Here is an 18,427-nt window from a genome sequence, read left to right on the forward strand (position 1 = left end):
ATGGCTGAGAAAGTTGCTCTTTTTGAAAGTTTTCTGAGCTGCCATGTGTGTTCAGAGACTTTCAGAGATCCTGTGTCTCTGAGCTGCAACCACAACATCTGTTCAAGCTGCCTGCAGAAATTCTGGGAACAAGCTAAAAACAAAGACTGCCCTATTTGTAAAAGGAAATCCTTAAAATATTTTCCTGTAGTGAACTTTGGACTGAAGGAACTGGTTGACTCATTTGCTGGAAGACAGAAATCTGGATCATCTGAGACAAAAAAGGGAAAAGAGAAGTCATTAATGGTGGTTTGTAGAAATCACAAAGAACAGCCTAAACTGTTCTGTGAGGATGAGCAGAGAGCTGTGTGTCCTGTCTGTGACTCTTCTCTCCACCACAATCACAAAGTGGTTCCTATAGAACAAGCAGTCAGTGACCTGAAGGAGCAGCTGAAATCTGACTTAAAATCTCTGGAGGACAAGAGGAACAAATACAAACAAGTGGAGGAAACATACAATGAGGTGATTGAACACTCCACGAAGCAGCTGCTGTCCACAGAGAGGCAGATCAGAGCAGAGTTCAACAAGCTCCACCAGTTCCTGAAAGAGGAAGAGGAGTCCAGACTGGCAGCTCTGAAGGAGGAAGAGGAGCAGAAGGGGAAGAATGTGAGCAGAGAGATGTAGAGGATTCAGGAGCAGATCTCCTCTCTGTCAGACAGTATCTCTGCTGTTGAAGAAGAGCTGCAGAAACACCAGGTGCCATTCCTCAGCAGTTATAAAGCCACTCAGACCAGAGCCAGAGCCCAGTGCTCACTGTCAGATCCACAGCTGGTCTCAGGATCCCTGATAGATGTGGCCAAACACCTGGGCAACCTGGCCTTCAGAGTCTGGGAGAAGATGGAGGAGAAGGTCCACTTCAGTCCTGTCATTCTGGACCCAAACACTGCAAGCCCTGGCTCTATCTGTCTGATGATCTGACCAGTGTGAGATATGGAGACACAAAGCAGCAGCTTCCTAACAATCCAGAGAGAAACACTTTTTATGCCAATGTTCTGGGCTCTGAGGGCTTCAGCTCGGGGAAACACAGCTGGGAGGTGGAGGTGGGAGATCATCCTAAGTGGAATGTTGGTTTAGCTAAAGAGTCAGTTGACAGGAAGGGAAAGAGATTTGCTTCACCAGAATATGGAGTCTGGTGTTTATCGCATGGTGATGGAAAATACACTAATGTTGTTGGTCAGACTGTGACAGTGAAGAAGAGTCTCCAGAGGATCAGAGTCCAGCTGGACTATGACAGGGGGGAGGTGTCCTTCTACAACTCTGAAGACATGACTCACATCTACACTCACAGAGACACTTTCACTGAGAAACTCTTCCCATATTTTTATATTGGTGAAGCTGGTGCTGCCAAAACCTCTGATATCAAAATCAGAAAGTGAGATTTCTCTGTGATGTTCAGAGATGTTTGTTTTTCTGTGACAATCATTCCAGGTTCATTTCCCTGTAAAGTCATCATCACACAACAGTGATAGTTTCCACTAAAAGACTTTTTCATTCTACTTGAAGGTTGGTTAAATTAATTATTTTGAATGTGCAAAATTAAACATGTAGACCTCAACAGTGGTTAAAAGTGTCTGTGAATGTTTTAATTGAAAAAAAAATTAATATTTGATTATAACAAGAACATATTTTTAATCTGAAAGTTTTTTTTCACGACTGTTATTTTATCCTTTCCACTAAAAGACTTAAAAGTCTTTTCTCCTCCAATGATGAGTTATTTTATCCTTTAACATGTTCTAATGAGATTTTCAGTGGTTCAGTGAATCTAAAATCATTGTGTCTGATTGATTGTTCTTATTTTAGAACTGATTTATTTCCTTGGTTCACAGAAACTGTTAATCCAACTGTCTGAAATGAATGATGTTGTGTGGTTGCCATCAATGATTTAGTTGTGTTTAATTTGTGTAGGATGTAACTTCATGTTGTTGATATTCTGCTCAAGTTTAATAGATTATAACAGAATAAAGTCTCATGTTGTTCAGTAAATACTCTGATCATACTGTAATCTGAATGATGCTCTCTTGGCTTCTAACAAACATGCTCAGTGTGTCCAGTCACTTCTTCTCATGTCATTAACTTCCTGTAATTAGGTCATAAACAGAGTGTGTGGTGTTTTTGTGATAATGTCTCTAAAAGACTCGGCTTTAAAACTGCAAATACAACTGTCCACATGTGATTTGTTGAATTATTTGCATATGTTGGTAAAAGATATGAATCCCTGAGCCTCAATTTAACACGTGGTCCTTTGCTTCCATCTAGTGGGTATATGGTGGAACTACAGAAAACAAACAGCACCATTGTTTTCCACAAACAGAGCTTTGTGCCAAACTCCTTCTTGTTTCATAGTCAGGTTTGATGCATAATAGCAAGTTTAGTTATTTTTATGGATTCTATAATTTGCACAACAATAGAATTTGACTTATAAGTTAAATAAAACAGTCAATGTTCTTTTCTATCAACTCTTGGTCCAGTTGTTGAATGAGTTCAGAATCAGGGTGATTTTTATTATTTAATCGAGAAGAAATATCTTAAATTTCATTTCTGTCTCATCAGAAAATGCAGTGACTACAGTACATGTGTACTTGGTAGTAAGACGATATCTCTATCAGTTGGAATAAGACGATGTTAAAAGATTCTCAGCACTTGCGTCTTATTTATTGTCACATTTAGGAAAAAAAAGTTGTTGAAACTAGTTGAAATAATCAAATGCTTTTTGTTAGAAAAAGTAAATAAAAAAGTGAATAAGATCTTTTCTGATTGTAGAAACTTTAAGTTTTATGTTTTTATTCATGTTAAAAATGGAAGTGTTGTTCCCAATTTGACCACAAGAGGGTCTAAAATTGATGTTATTCATTTTCACATGTAAACCATTTCTACTGTTTACTTTAATTATACATGTGTTAATGTAACTGTTTGTGAAAATAAATATATAAACAGATTCACTGATCTTTTATTTTGAAGAATAAAGTTCTATTCTGTTATAAACGTTTCACTTTTGCTCTAATATTTGTTTTCATTCCTCTTTCCTGTTCTATTGTAGATTCATTCTGTGTTAAAGAGATGTCACTGGTCAGATTTGGTTAAATTCACTTGTTGTTGATGCTTTCAGGTCACATGGGAGTTATTTAGTGTCAGTTTATTCCACTGTCAGTTTCTACCAACAACACTGACTCCTACACATTTAATTTCTGTAAAACCTTTCATGTTTTAGAGTCAATATGATTATTTTTTTCTCTCTTAACACAACAAGGAAATGTTGAAAATTTAAAAATTCATGTCATCAGATGCAGTAAGATGCTGAGAAAGTCACTGTCCTGCTGCTACCTGAGTATTTATTGTAAATCTTCAGTCGTGTCTCGTAGAATCTAACTGAGACTCCAGTTGGGACCAGCAGCTGAGAGCTTCACTCCCAGGGTCTGTCCTTGTAATCCTACCCAAGCCCCATGATGCACTGGGGGGAGGGTTTCTATGGCGACTCTGACAGTCAACAAACATGGCCGACGCTGCAGGGAGCTCTGAGCCACATGAGTGAGTAGAGTTACTGATTATTCCACTGGAAACAGCTGACACATTACAGGTTCCTTCAGAGGACTTGAGTGTATTGAACCAGTATCTAAGTGAGTGGGAGGTGTTTGAAGAGACACAGTGAGCAGCTGGAGCCACAGGGTCCTTTCTACTTCCAATGAATTGATGCCAGTGGATGGATTAGTCTTCAGTGCAGCAATAAACACGTTTCAGCTGAGCTTCACATGTCAAACATGAAGCTCAGAGATGATTCCAGTTTAGTTTGTGTGCGGGACCAAATGTCTGGAAAATGTCACAACACTCAAGTTTTCCTTCAAGGTTTTAGCTTCAGCTAAATTCAATGACTTTTAGTTGAGTCTGACAAAAAGTCGAGGAGGAGGAAGTGAGGCTTTAGCCGTCCTACCACACTGGAGAACTGGACTGATGGAGAGTTGAGGACGGGACCATCTGGTCCAGTGGCGTCTGATGGATGCTGGCTCGCCATCTTCTCTGTCAAGGAGAATCCAAGCTCTCATTTTCTTCCAGGTGATCCCAGCCTGTGGAGAAACCTGATTATTAGGACATAGAGACACAGTAAACGTCACATCACAATTCTGTAAATCCTGCTGCAACACAGGAGCAGTTAAACCCATGAATTCATGTCAACTGTAGAGCACTTCACTGCACGAGTGTTGGAAAATTTCTACCATGAATTCTCCTCATCAAACCTTTAAACTGTCACATTTATGTGTTTCTCTTTTCAATCCAGGACTTAATTGAAGCACAAATGTTTGACGCGTTCCTACGACTGAGGTTCTGCTTTAAGAGTAACAGCAAACACAAGCACAAACAGCAGCAGTCTAGAGAAGAAATCAAGTTTCCTTCTCCAGCTGGAATTCTGCAGCCTCTGATTTAACCACACTTTGTCTAGTGGAGCTGCAAATAATCCTGGAACTAAAACAAGTTTACAGGACTTCTTTCTCTACAGAAACATAAATGATGGCTGCAGCAGAATCGTCAGGTCGTCACGTCTCCACTAAAGCAAAATAAATCTGCATCAGTACAAGGTGAAGCAAAGATTATTCACTGATTTATTACTGATGAGTTTTTACTAAATGCTCAGTTTATTCAGAGCAGATGAAATAAAAACTATTCTTTTATTAAACACAATATTCCTCTGGACTCAGAGATGGATAAAGACAAATTAAAATCCTCAAAACAGAAAAAAAACACAAAGTAAGAAAACAGAACTGGGAAATAAATCATGATGTGATGGAAAATAATTTAGTTAATTTCCAAATAATAAAGAAAAAATGCAGCTGTTGATGAGTGGAAAATAATCAGACTGTTGTTGGACTACTTCATAACGTTTGAAATCTGAAATCCACACTAACTGTCACGTTCCCTCCCAGACGTTCCCACTCCCACATCCCAACGTTCTCAGCCGGACATCCCATGATCCCCAAACTGTACGTGATGCCATGGAACAGGACATGAAGAACCAGAGGCTGCTGATGAAGGTAGGCGCCAGTGGAGGAAACAAACGCACCTCCCTGCAGACTGTGCAGTCAGACTGATGCTGTGTGAGATGTGTGTGTCAGAACGAGCTCTGGCTGGGATCCCTGTGCTTCCTCTGGAGGAGTCTTTGTGTTTTTGTGGTCGGGAGCGTCTCTGCCACAGCCAGCGCTCCACCCAGACTCTCCTCCTCTCCTCCTCCTCCTCTCCTGGGCTCCTCTCAGCCAGACAGGAATGACAGCTCATCACTCCTCCCACTTCTCCAGGTGAAGCAGCTCATTCAGCTCAGATGCTGCGTTCAGGAACCTAAATGAAGATATTTCTGATGATTTGCTGAAAATCAAGTGAAACATCTGCTGCTGTTTTCTTGCAGGTACAACAGCTCTGTGGCAACTGGTTCAAAAAGCTGAAGCTAAAGTATTATCTGATACTAGGAAAGGCAGGGAGCTAACTGATACTGGGACTGGAGCTGGAAAGAGACTAAGAGACTGGAACTCACAGGTTGGAGGTCATCTTCTTGGCTTATTGTTTTTAAACAGGCCCAGCCTTTTTAAACAGCATGGCCTCCATCCAAACCAGGAGGGTTCACGACTTTTATCCATCAACATCAACCTGACTGTTCACTCCACCTCCTGACTCTCCTCCACAGACACACCCTTCTCCACTGCATCCACCACTTTACACAACCTCCCCAGTGACCCAGAAGCAGGCAATATCACACAATCCCAACAATCATTACACACAGCGAACACGACACAGTTTTAGATCAGACATCGTTTTTAACTTCATAAAGCAACAGATGAGCACAGACATAAACGCTGTGCTGATGTGCACTCTCTGGTGAACAATCGTTCATGCTCATGTATAATTGTAGTAATAACCTGACTGCCTATCTTTATACAGAGACTGTGGTTTAGCAACCGATGCACTGTTCTCCTGACGCTTTCACCCAATTTAATTTTATTTTCCACCCGGGGGAGACAAGGGGAGGGACTGCCATCAGTTCCCCAAATAATATACATAGTCTCAAATGGAGGTTCTTTTTGACAGTTACAACATCATTTGAGTATCATGCCTTTGTTTTTAGCAGCCCACCTATCCTCTGTGTCACCATCTACAGACCACCCATTACACCGCCTCCTTCATCAGCGACTTTTCACATCTGTTATCATCTATCCATACGTCATATAACAGGGTTATAAGAACTGGTGATTTTAATCTACACGTGGATGTCTCCTTGGACTCTATGTCCAGAGAACTTTTAAACATTTTACAATGCTTTAATTTTAACCAACATCATGCAGCCGACCCACGGCAGGGGGCGCACCCTGGACCTGGTCATATCCTGTGGTTTGTCCGTGGGTGTGTGCTCTGTGGTGGATCTGGCTGTGTCTGTATAATTCTATGTTTTTTAACATCACCAGGTTTAACCAGCAGGTGGCGCCAGTGAGAACGGTGAGGAAACGCGACCTTACTCCTGAAGTGGCTGCAAATTTGATCCAGGTTCTACAGAGCACTCCTGCAGAGATTTTACCAGCGTCCTGTGATTTTATTATCAATGATTTTAACAACAAACTGAAGTCAGGGCTCATTGGTTGCATTGGTAACGAAAACTTAAAAACAAGACCTACACGACCGTGGAGAAATGAAGACACATTTGAAAAGAAACTGCAAGGATCGCTGAGGGAGATGGAGGAAAACAAAGCTAACTATTCATCTGAAATTTACGGAACTCCTCAAAACTTACAATAACTCAGTCAAACAGGCCAGAATTTTACACTTCCAACAAACTAATTACAGACAATAAAAACGACCCCATATTCCTTTTCTCCACATTAGACCATATGCTAAACTCTTTAATTTTAATAAATCCTCTTAATTATCTAACAACGCCCTTTGTGAGAACCACGTCAGAAGTAAAATCAATGACATCAGGTCGAGTATTTTACCTCAACAGATTTTAAACGTTGATGCACCTGGATCATTGATTTTTTTCTTCAGCCACTGTTTTTATCACAGTTGATTTATATTTAGGTTGTTTTACATGACTTATTTTAACTTGTTTTATTTAATTGCTTTTATAACCTATTCTTATGAGACCAAGGGTCTTTTAGTTATTTTATTTTTTAACTTATTTTATCTACTATATTTTAAATCTTTCTGTTTTAGTTTTTTAGTTCTCCAGTGTTTCCTCGTGGGGCTCCACGCTTGGGGCTGTTCCTTTCTACCAGTGGGGGCGCTGTCCCTTGGGTGGTTGGACGCTCTGCACTTAGGTGTGGGGCCCGTCTCTCCCCTAGGGTTTAAAAGGGCTGGGACCCCCCTCGGCTGAGACAGGCCCCCTCCCCAAAGGTAGCGTCCTCCATGCTTTAAGCCTCAGCGTCCAGCCATGTCTCATTGACAACTTTTAGTGTGTATTCTGTGTGAGTGTGGACGTTGTGCGCTTGTGTATGTGTAATGTGTCTATATGTGTCTGTATGTGTACATGTGGAGGCGCGGGTCCTTGATTCTGTTCTTGCTGTAATGTTCTATGTTTTTATTGGTGTGAAGCACTTTGTGTTGCTCATGGTAGGAAAAGTTCTAAACAAATAAAGTTTGATTGACACAAAGGTTTAAAGGACACTTCTCTGTGGACCATAATAAGAACAGACTGTGTCCCTACTCAGGTCTTTATCCTCTCACTGTGAATGAACTAAGCAGACTCCTTATTAACAGATGAACTTCAGTAGTTTACATATAGGCTACAATAAAACTCAAAGTTTATCCTCAGATAAAAAAGTCTGCATGGTCATATTGTTGTTTTAATTCATTCTGACTTTTTGGTAGAAAATGTTTCGTGTTACAGCTCATGAAGAACAAATGTAGTCAAACTGGTTTACTGTGAGATTTAAGACAACTGGAAATATTAACTCCTCCCTGGAGGACTGAAGCACAAACCTCACCCTTTTAAATGTTTAGTATTTCTATGAGATTAAGGACCTGAATGCTTTCTTAAGTATTAAAAAATAAAAAAGAGATTAAATATTAAAGAGTGAGCAACATGTGAACAAACAAAGAAACTGATTTGTACTAAAATAAAAGCAGAATATTCAGCTGTGGAGGACGTCATGGCGCCATCTGCTGGAGATAAAATAACAGTTTACCTTGTCTGACAGGAAATAAATTCAACTGCCTGACGTAAAAGAAAGAGATTGAAAGTAGATTGAAACCGGGATTACAGTTTACAGGGTGTACGATCTCTGCTGGAAAACACGTATTTGGAGGATTTTAAGAGGAAAAGTGAAGAGAACTGTTACATTGGTGATCCTGCTGTTGAAACTACTTCAGTACAAATGGCTGAGAGAGCTGTTCTTGAAAAGTTATCTGAGCTGCCATGTGTGTTCAGAGACTTTCAGAGATCCTGTGTCTCTGAGCTGCAACCACAACTTCTGTTCAAGCTGCCTGCAGAAATTCTGGGAACAAGCTAAAAACAAAAACTGTCCTATTTGTAAAAGAAAATCCTCCAAAGAGAACCCTTGGGTGAACTTTACACTGAAGGAATTGTCTGACTCCTTTGGTGGAAGACAGAAATCTGGAACATCTGAGACAGAAAAGGGGAAAGAGAAGTCATTAATGGAGGTTTGTAGTAAACACAAAGAAGAAGAGCCTAAACTGTTCTGTGAGGATGAGCAGAGAGCTGTGTGTCCTGTCTGTGACTCTTCTCTCCACCACAATCACAAAGTGGTTCCTATAGAACAAGCAGTCAGTGACCTGAAGGAGCAGCTGAAATCTGAGTTAAAGTCTCTGGAGGACAAGAGGAACAAATACAAACAAGTGGAGAAAACATACAATAAGGTGATTGAACACTCCAAGAAGCAGCTGCTGTCCACAGAGAGGCAGATCAGAGCAGAGTTCAACAAGCTCCACCAGTTCCTGAAAGAGGAAGAGGAGTCCAGACTGGCAGCTCTGAGGGAGGAAGAGGAGCAGAAGGAGAAGACTGTGGGCAGAGAGATAAAGAGGATTCAGGAGCAGATCTCCTCTCTGTCAGACAGTATCTCTGCTGTTGAAGAAGAGCTGCAGAAACACCAGGTGCCATTCCTCAGCAGTTATAAAGCCACTCAGACCAGAGCCAGAGCCCAGTGCTCACTGTCAGATCCACAGCTGGTCTCTGGAGTCCTGATAGATGTTGCCAAACACCTGGGCAACCTGGCCTTCAGAGTCTGGGAGAAGATGGAGGAGAAGGTCCACTTCAGTCCTGTCATTCTGGACCCAAACACTGCATATCCCATTCTCTATCTGTCTGATGATCTGACCAGTGTGATACATGGAGACACAAAGCAGCAGCTTCCTAACAATCCAGAGAGATTCACTCTTTATGCCACTCTTCTAGGCTCTGAGGGCTTCAGCTCAGGGAAACACAGCTGGGAGGTGGAGGTGGGAGATCATCCTGCCTGGAGTGTTGGTTTAGCTAAAGAGTCAGTTGACAGGACGGGAAAGAGCCCAGCTTCACCAAAATCTGGAATCTGGCGTTTAAGGCGTTGTGATGGAACATACTATAATGTTATTAGTCAGACTGTGACAGTGAATAAGAGTCTCCAGAGGATCAGAGTCCAGCTGGACTATGACAGGGGGGAGGTGTCCTTCTACAACTCTGAAGACATGACTCTCATCTACACTCACAGAGACACTTTCACTGAGAAACTCTTCCCATATTTCAGTGTTGGAAAAGCTGGTGCTGCCAAAACCTCTGATATCAGAATCAGAAAGTGAGATTTCTCTGTGATGTTCAGAGATGTTTGTTTCTCTGTGACAATCATTTGAGGTTCATTTCTCTGTAAAGTCATCATCACACAACAATGATAGTTTCCACTAAAAGACTTTTTCATTTTGCTTGAAGGTTGGCTGAAGTTTTAAATGAATTATTTTAAATGTGCAAAATTAAACATGTAGACCTCAACAGTGGTTAAAAGTGTCTGTGAATGTTTTAATTGAAAAAAATGTTAATATTTGATAATAACAAGAACATATTTTTAATCTGAAAGTTTTTTTTCTCGACTGTTATTTTATCCTTTCCACTAAAAGACTTAAAAGTTTTTTTTACCTCCAATGATGAATTATTTTATCCTTTAACATGTTCTAATGAGATTTTCAGTGGTTCAGTGAATCTAAAATCATTGTGTCTGATTGATTGTTCTTATTTCATTCTACAGCAGAACTGATTTATTTTACTTGGTTCACAGAAACTGTTAATCCAACTGTCTGAAATGAATGATGTTGTGTGGTTGCCATCAATGATTTAGTTGTGTTTAGTTTGTGTAGGATGTAACTTCATGTTGTTGATATTCTGCTCATGTTTGATAGATTATAACATAATAATGTCTCATGTTGTTCAGTAAATACTCTGATCATACTGTAATCTGAATGATGCTCTCTTGGCTTCTAACAAACATGCTCAGTGTGTCCAGTCACTTCTTCTCATGTAATTAACTTCCTGTAATTAGGTCATAAACAGAGTGTGTGGTGTTTTTGTGATAATGTATCTGAAAGATTCAGCTTTAAAACTACTACAAATACAACTGTTCAAAAGTGTTTTGTTGAATAATTTGCATATGTTGGTAAAAGATATGAATCCCTGATCCTTAATTTAACACGTGGTCCTTTGCTTCCATCTAGTGGGTATATGGTGGAACTACAGAAAACAAACAGCACCATTGTTTTCCACTAACAGAGCTTTGTGCCACACTCCTTCTTGAGTGGTTTCATAGTCAGGTTGATGCATGATAGCGAGTTTAGTTATTTTTATGGATTCTATAATTTGCACAACAATAGAATTTGACTTATAGGTTAAATAAAACAGTCAGTGTTCTTTTCTATCAACTCTCGGTCCAGTTCTGGTTAAGGTTTTGAATGAGTTCAGAATCAGGGTGTTTTCTTTTATTTAATCTAGAAAAAAATATCTTAAATTTCATTTCTGTCTCATCAGAAAATGCAGTGACTACAGTGCATGTGTACTTGGTAGTAAGATGATATCTCTATCAGCTGGAATAAGACGATGTTAAAAGATTCTCAGCACTTGCATCTTATTTATTGTGACATTTAGAAAAAAAAAGTTAAAATAATCAAATGCTCATTGTTAAAAAAGTAAATAAAAAAGTAAATAAGATCTTTTCTGATTGTAGAAATTTTAAGTTTTATGTTTATATTCACGTTAAAAATGGAAGTGTTGTTCCCAGTCCCAAACAAGAGGGTCTAAAATTGATGTTATTCATTTTGACATGTAAACTATTTCTACTGTTTACTTTAATTATACATGTGTTAATGTAACTGTTTGTGGAAATAAATATATAAACAGATTCACTGATCTGATTTTATTTTGAGGAATGAAGTTCAATTTTTAAATAAACTTTTCTCTAATATTTGTTTTCATTCCTCTTTCCTGTTCTGTTGTAGATTCATTCTGTGTTAAAGAGCTGTCACTGGTCAGATTTGGTTAAATTCACTTGTTGTTGATGCATTCAGGTCACATGGGAGTTATTTAGTGTCAGTTTATTCCACTGTCTGTTTCTACCAACAACACTGACTCCTAGACATTTAATTTCTGTGAAACTTTTAATGTTTTACAGTCAATATGATTATTTTTTCTCTTAACACAACAAGGAAATGTTGAAAATTTCCATTTGTGTCATCAGATGCAGTAATATGCTGAGAAAGTCACTGTCCTGCTGCTACCTGAGTATTTATTGTAAATCTTCAGTCGTGTCTCGTAGAATCTAACTGAGACTCCAGTTGGGACCAACAGCTGAGAGCTTCACTCCCAGGGTCTGTCCTTGTAAATCCTACCCAAGTCCCATGATGCACTGGGGGAAGGGTTTCTACGGTGACTCTGACAGTCAACAAACATGGCCGACGCTGCAGGGAGCTCTGAGCCACATGAGTGAGTAGAGTTACTGATTATTCCACTGGAAACAGCTGACACATTACAGGTTCCTTCAGAGGACTTGAGTGTATTGAACCAGTATCTAAGTGAGTGGGAGGTGTTTGAAGAGACACAGTGAGCAGCTGGAGCCACAGGGTCCTTTCTACTTCCAATGAATTGACGCCAGTGGATGGATTAGTCTTCAGTGCAGCAATAAACAACGTTTCAGCTGAGCTTCACACGTCAAACATGAAGCTCAGAGATGATTCCAGTTTAGTGTGTGTTTGGGACCAAATGTCTGGAAAATGTGACAACACTCAAGTTTCCCTTCAAGGTTCTTTTTTGCTTCAGCCAAATACAGTCACTTTTAGTTAAGTGTGACAAAAAGTCAAGGAGGAGGAAGTGAGGCTTTAGCCGTCCTACCACACTGGAGAACTGGACTGATGGAGAGTTGAGGACGGGACCATCTGGTCCAGTGGCGTCTGACGGATGCTGGCTCGCCATCTTCTCTGTCAAGGAGAATCCAAACTCTCATTGTATTCTAGGTGAACCCAGCCTGTGGAGAAACCTGATTATTAGGACATAGAGCCACAGTGAACGTCACATCACAATTCTGTAAATCCTGCTGCAAAACAGGAGCAGTTAAACCCATGAATTCATGTCAACTGTAGAGCACTTCACTGCAGGAGGGTTTGATCATTTCAACCATGAATTCTCCTCATCAAACCTATAAACTGTCACATTTATGTGTTTCTCTTTTCAATCCAGGACATAATTAAAATAAAAATGAATAGAAGCTAACATCAACATTAATGTAAGCAAACAAAATAATAAGTGTGTTTTGTGTAACATAATCAAAAACGTAATTTGCTGTTCAAAATGTTGTTATTTTTATGTGTACTGCTCCTTTAACAAGTGCACAGTAACAGTTGATCACAGTAACAGCTGAGCATGTATCCACTGCGCCACAGCTGGAGGGAGGGTGAATAATTAGAGTAACAGCAGAACGCTAAAGACAGCAGATGGAAAACTCGAGAACGAGAAAAAAAAGAAAATAAGGAGTAGTAGCAAAAGGAATGTATTTTGAGGTTTTACACCTTGTTTTCTTTCATTTTTGGGAGGATATTTTACTCAACTCTGTCCTCATTGCTGGATTCGGTTCTATTTAATTCTTGAATGAGGATTTGGCCAGGTTTTTTAGTTGGGACTCATGGTGTTTGACTACACCATAGAGCTGTAGAAACAAGATAGCGAGCCATAGGAAAGAGAATCTGAGCGGAGGATCACCTAGTCTGCAAAACTCACCTGCACACGTGGACAAAGACATTTGATTCTAATACTGGGATCGTGGTATGGGACTAAAGTGACATGGTTTTGCAGCCATCCACAATGATTTATTTGGACTGATAAAAGGCTTAACCAAAAGACAGGTCATTCACCACACTGTGGAATTTGACTAATTAGTTACATTGATCTGTGAGATCTGAGAACTGAGTTGTATTTTAGATATTTTATTGAACTTTGGTTCCTTTTATTTTTATTTCACTTTTCCTTAGTGTGTGCCAACTTGGGTTTTGGGTTGTGTTGTGTTAATGGTTTTTATAGAAGTGAGTTAAAACTTAAAAAGAGCCGGTTAAGCAAATTAAAGAGACAGAAGAAAAATAGAGCTAAAACTCATAAATATGCCAAAACTGAGATAAAATGAGGACTCAAACTGAGCAAACCCAAAATAGATATCAGGAACTAAATAACCGATATAGGAAACCTGAATACAAAAATTATATCTCAACTCAATATAGGTTGGATTAAATACAGAGGAGATAAATAGGGATAAATAACCTTATTTGCCTGAAATTTTGGGTTCATTTTGAATGGTTGGAGGGAGATTGAACAATTCATATCGTGTATGTGTGTGTGTAAGTGTTTTGGTACCATTAATGATTACAGTTTCTCCGAATAATTTTTCTACATTAATGAGCCAGCAGTTAAAACTCACTTGCTGGTCTGTGGTCTGCTATTCTTAAACAGTAATATCACCACTCTTCCTGAACCTAGGCTCTGGTCCAAGTTATCTCTATACATTACAGTGTTACGCAAGTGGCGAGCCAGCCAGGAGTGGTTGCTAGTTGACTTACAGAAAAGAGAAACTAATTCAACCGATTTTTTCAGACCACCACCAACTCAAATAGACCGGCAATATGGAAGTTGTACAAAGAGAGGATATTAGAGTACTTAACTCAGTTATTGTTAGTAGATTTGCTGACACTGAGTCAGATGAGGAATTAACTGATTTCTTCAACAAATATGGGCGCATTGCAAGAACAATAAGAGTAGATAACCCCACGTCTCCATACCACAAAATTGTCATTGTAGAGTATGAGAGTGGATCTGCATTGAACACCCTTAAAACTGTCACGTTCCCTCCCAGACGTTCCCGCTCCCACATCCCAACGTTCTCAGCCGGACATCCCATGATCCCCAAACTGTACGTGATGCCATGGAAACAGGACATGAAGAACCAGAGGCTGCTGATGAAGGTAGGCGCCAGTGGAGGAAACAAACGCACCTCCCTGCAGACTGTGCAGTCAGACTGACTGTGTGTGAATGTGTGGTTCAGAACGCAGCTCTGGCTGGGATCCCTGTGCTTCCTCTGGAGGAGTCTTTGTGTTTTTGTGGTCGGGAGCGTCTCTGCCACAGCCAGCGCTCCACCCAGACCTCCTCCTCCTCCTCCTCCTCCTCCTCCTCCTCCTCCTGGGCTCCTCTCACCCAGACAGGACTGACAGCTCATTCTCTCCTGCCACTTCTCCAGGTGAAGCAGCACATTCAGCTCAGATGCTGCGTTCAGGAACCTAAATGAAGATATTTCTGATGCTTTGCTGAAAATCAAGTGAAACATCTGCTGCTGTTTTCTTGCAGGTACAACAGCTCTGTGGTGACAACCAGACGGCTTTTATCAAACCTGAGGACAGATCAGTCCTTCACCACAAACACTTCACACACATGTGTTTAACGTGGTTTCAGCTGCAACACAAATCTCATCAATAATAGTTTTGTGAACCAGTGAACCAGTTTCCATCATTCCTCTTGACTGAGTGATGAATTCAACTCTTTTTCAGCTTCTTTTCATCTGTGGGAGTCTTGACACCTTGATGCATATGTGAGGATTATTGCAATAAACATCTAGAATGATGTTGTGAGTTCACTCTAAGAAAGAAACTTCCTCAACGATACTGAGCTAACTGACTGAAGAGAGGCTGGAGGCTAGCAGTCTGGAAGCTAGCTGGCTCTAAGGCTAACACCAGGATACTGGCAGATGTGGAGCTCAGAGGAAGTCGGTAGCCTCGCTTCCTAGAGGGAGATGTCCTGAAGGTCTAGATCCCCTGAAAAGTGACTCATGGGATTTGGATGAGGTGGAATCATGCAGAGAGTTAAATAAGTCAGGCTGAGGGCTATCAGGATGATTGCTATCTGACTCAGGAACTGGAACAGGATGGTGGGGGAGGCTCGTAGCTAGCAGGCTGGACACTAAGCAGGTCCATTCAAACCACATGTGGTGCAGGTGAGAGGGTGGCTGCCTCATAGGATGAAGTAGACATGGAGCTAGTAGTCAGGTGGTTGGACAACTCAGGAACTGGGACGTGCAACTGGCTTGGAAAACTGAAGGTAAAGTATTATCTGATAGTAGGAAAGGCAGGGAGCTAACTGATACTGGGACTGGAGCTGGAAAGAGACGAAGAGACTGGAACTAACAGGTTGGAGGTTCATCTTATTGGCTTATTGTTTTTAAACAGGCCCAGCCTTTTTAAACAGCATGGCCTCCATCCAAACCAGGAGGGTTCACGACTTTTATCCATCAACATCAACCTGACTGTTCACTCCACCTCCTGACTCTCCTCCACAGACACACCCTTCTCCACTGCATCCACACACACTTTACACAACCCCTCCCCACTGACCCCAGAGCAACAGGACAATATCCACACAATCCCAACAATCATTACACACAGACGAACACGACACAAGGCAGTTTTTAGATCAAATATCGTTTTTAACATTCCACTAAAGCAACATGATGAGCGCAGACATTAAAAGGCTGTGCTGAATGTGCACTCTCTGGTGAACAAATCGTTCACTGTTGATGATGTAATTTTAGATAATAACCTGGACTGCCTTCTTCTTACAGAGACATGGTTTGGCACCGATCTCACTGACGCTTCCCCACCAAATTTTATTTTTTTATTTTTCCACTGGGGGGACAGACAAGGAGGAGGGACTGCATCAGTTATAAAAAAAAATAACATGTTCTCAAATGAGGTTCGTTTTGACAGTTACACATCATTTGAGTATCATGCCTTTGTTTTTAGCAGCCCACCTATCCTCTGTGTCACCATCTGCAGACCACCCCATTACACCGCCTCCTTCATCAGCGACTTTTCACATCTGTTATCCACTATCCATACGTCATATAACAGGGTTATAATAACTGGTGATTTTAATCTACACGTGGATGTCTCCTTGGACTCTATGTCCACAGAACATTTAAACATTTTACAATGCTTTGATTTTAACCAACATCATGCAGCCGACCCACGGCAGGGGGCGCACCCTGGACCTGGTCATATCCTGTGGTCTGTCCGTGGGTGTGTCCTCTGTGGTGGATCTCGCTGTGTCTGAGTATTTCTTTGTTTTTTAACATCGCCAGTTTTAACCAGCAGGTGGCGCCAATGAGAACGGTGAGGAAACGCGACCTTACTCCTGAAGTGGCTGCAAATTTTATCCAGATTCTACAGAGCACTCCTGCAGAGATTTTACCAGCGTCCTGTGATTTTATCATTAATGATTTAAACAACAAACTGAAGTCAGGGCTCATTGGCCTCATTGGTAACACAAACTTTAAAAACAAGACCTACACCACTGTAGAGAAATGAAGAAACATCTGAAAAGAAACTGCAGGATTGCTGAGAGGAGATGGAGGAAAACAAAGCTAACTATTCATCATGAAATATTACGGGAACTCCTCAAAACTTACAATAACTCAGTAAAACAGGCCAGAATTTTACACTCCAACAACTAATTACAGACAATAAAAACGACCCCATATTCCTTTTCTCCACATTAGACCATATGCTAAACTCTTTAATTTTAATAAATCCTCTAAATTATCTAATGACGCCCTTTGTGAGAACCATGTCAGAAGTAAAATCAATGACATCAGGTCGAGTATTTTACCTCAACAGATTTTAACCGTTGACGCACCTGGATCATTGATTTTTTTTTCTTCAGCCACTGTTTTTTATCACAGTTGATTTATATTTAGGTTGTTTTACATGACTTATTTTAACTTGTTTTATTTAATTACTTTCATAACCTGTTCTTATGGGACTGAGGGTCTTTTAGTTATTTTATTTTTACTTATTTTATCTACTTATTTTAATATCTTTCTGTTTTAGTTTTTCAGGTCTCCAGTGTTTCCTCGTGGGGGCCTGCCACGCTTTGGGCTGTTCCTTTCTACCAGTGGGGGCGCTGTCCCTTGGGTGGTTGGACGCTCTGCACTTAGGTGTGGGGCCCGTCTCTCCCCTATGGTTAAGGGCTGGGACCCCCCTCGGCATGGACAGGCCCCCTCCCCACAGGTAGCGTCCTCCATGACTTAAGCCTCAGTGTCCAGCCATGTCTCATTGACAACTTTTAGTGTGTATTCTGGTGTGAGTGTGGACGTGTGCGCGCTTGTGTATGTGTAATGTGTCTATATGTGTCTGTATGTGTACATGTGGGGGCGCGGGTCCTTGATTCTGTTTCTTGCTGTAATGTTCTATGTTTTCATTGGTGTGAAGCACTTTGTGTTGCATCTTTGCAGGAAAAGTTCTAATCAAATAAAATTTGATTGACACAAAAGGTTTAAAGGACACTTCCCTGTGGACCATAATATGAACAGACTGTGTCCCTATTCAGGTCTTTATCCTCTCACTGTGAATGAACTAAGAAGACTCCTTATTAACAGATGAACTTCAGTAGTGACAAATAGGCTACAATAAAACTCAAAGTTTATCCTCAGATAAAAAAGTCTGCTTGGTCATATTGTTGTTTTAATTCATTCTGATTTGTTGGCAGAAAATGTTTCCTGTTACAACTCATGAAGAAAAAATGTAGTCAAACTGGTTTACTGTGAGATTTAAAAAAACTGGAAATATTAACTCCACCCTGGAGGACTGAAGCACAAACCTCATCCTTTTAAATGTTTAGTATCTCTATGAGATTAAGGACCTGAATGCTTTCTTAAGTGTTACAAAATAAAAAAATAGATTAAATATTAAAGAGTGAGCAACATGTGAACAAACAAAGAAACTGATTTGTACTAAAATAAAAGCAGAATATTCAGCTGTGGAGGACGTCATGGCGCCATCTGCTGGAGATAAAATGACACTACAGTTTTACTGACAGGAAGTAATTCTCATGACTGAGGTGAAAGAAACTGAAAGTAGA

General features: G+C 40.4%; 1 protein-coding gene and 1 pseudogene across 1 annotated transcript; both read left to right on the top strand.

The window, feature by feature from the left end:
- Positions 1-1,540, top strand: LOC125012689 (annotated as a pseudogene).
- A 6,844-nt stretch (positions 1,541-8,384) lies between these two features.
- LOC125012688 (nuclear factor 7, brain-like) lies at positions 8,385-11,384 on the top strand. Its single transcript, XM_047592781.1, is given in 2 exon segments — positions 8,385-8,408; positions 8,410-11,384. Coding segments are annotated over 2 exon segments (1,416 nt in total). The 3' UTR covers positions 9,802-11,384.
- The last annotated feature ends 7,043 nt before the right edge of the window (positions 11,385-18,427 follow it).

Source organism: Mugil cephalus, chromosome 8, assembly GCF_022458985.1.
Source record: "Mugil cephalus isolate CIBA_MC_2020 chromosome 8, CIBA_Mcephalus_1.1, whole genome shotgun sequence".
Lineage (NCBI taxonomy): Eukaryota > Metazoa > Chordata > Actinopteri > Mugiliformes > Mugilidae > Mugil > Mugil cephalus.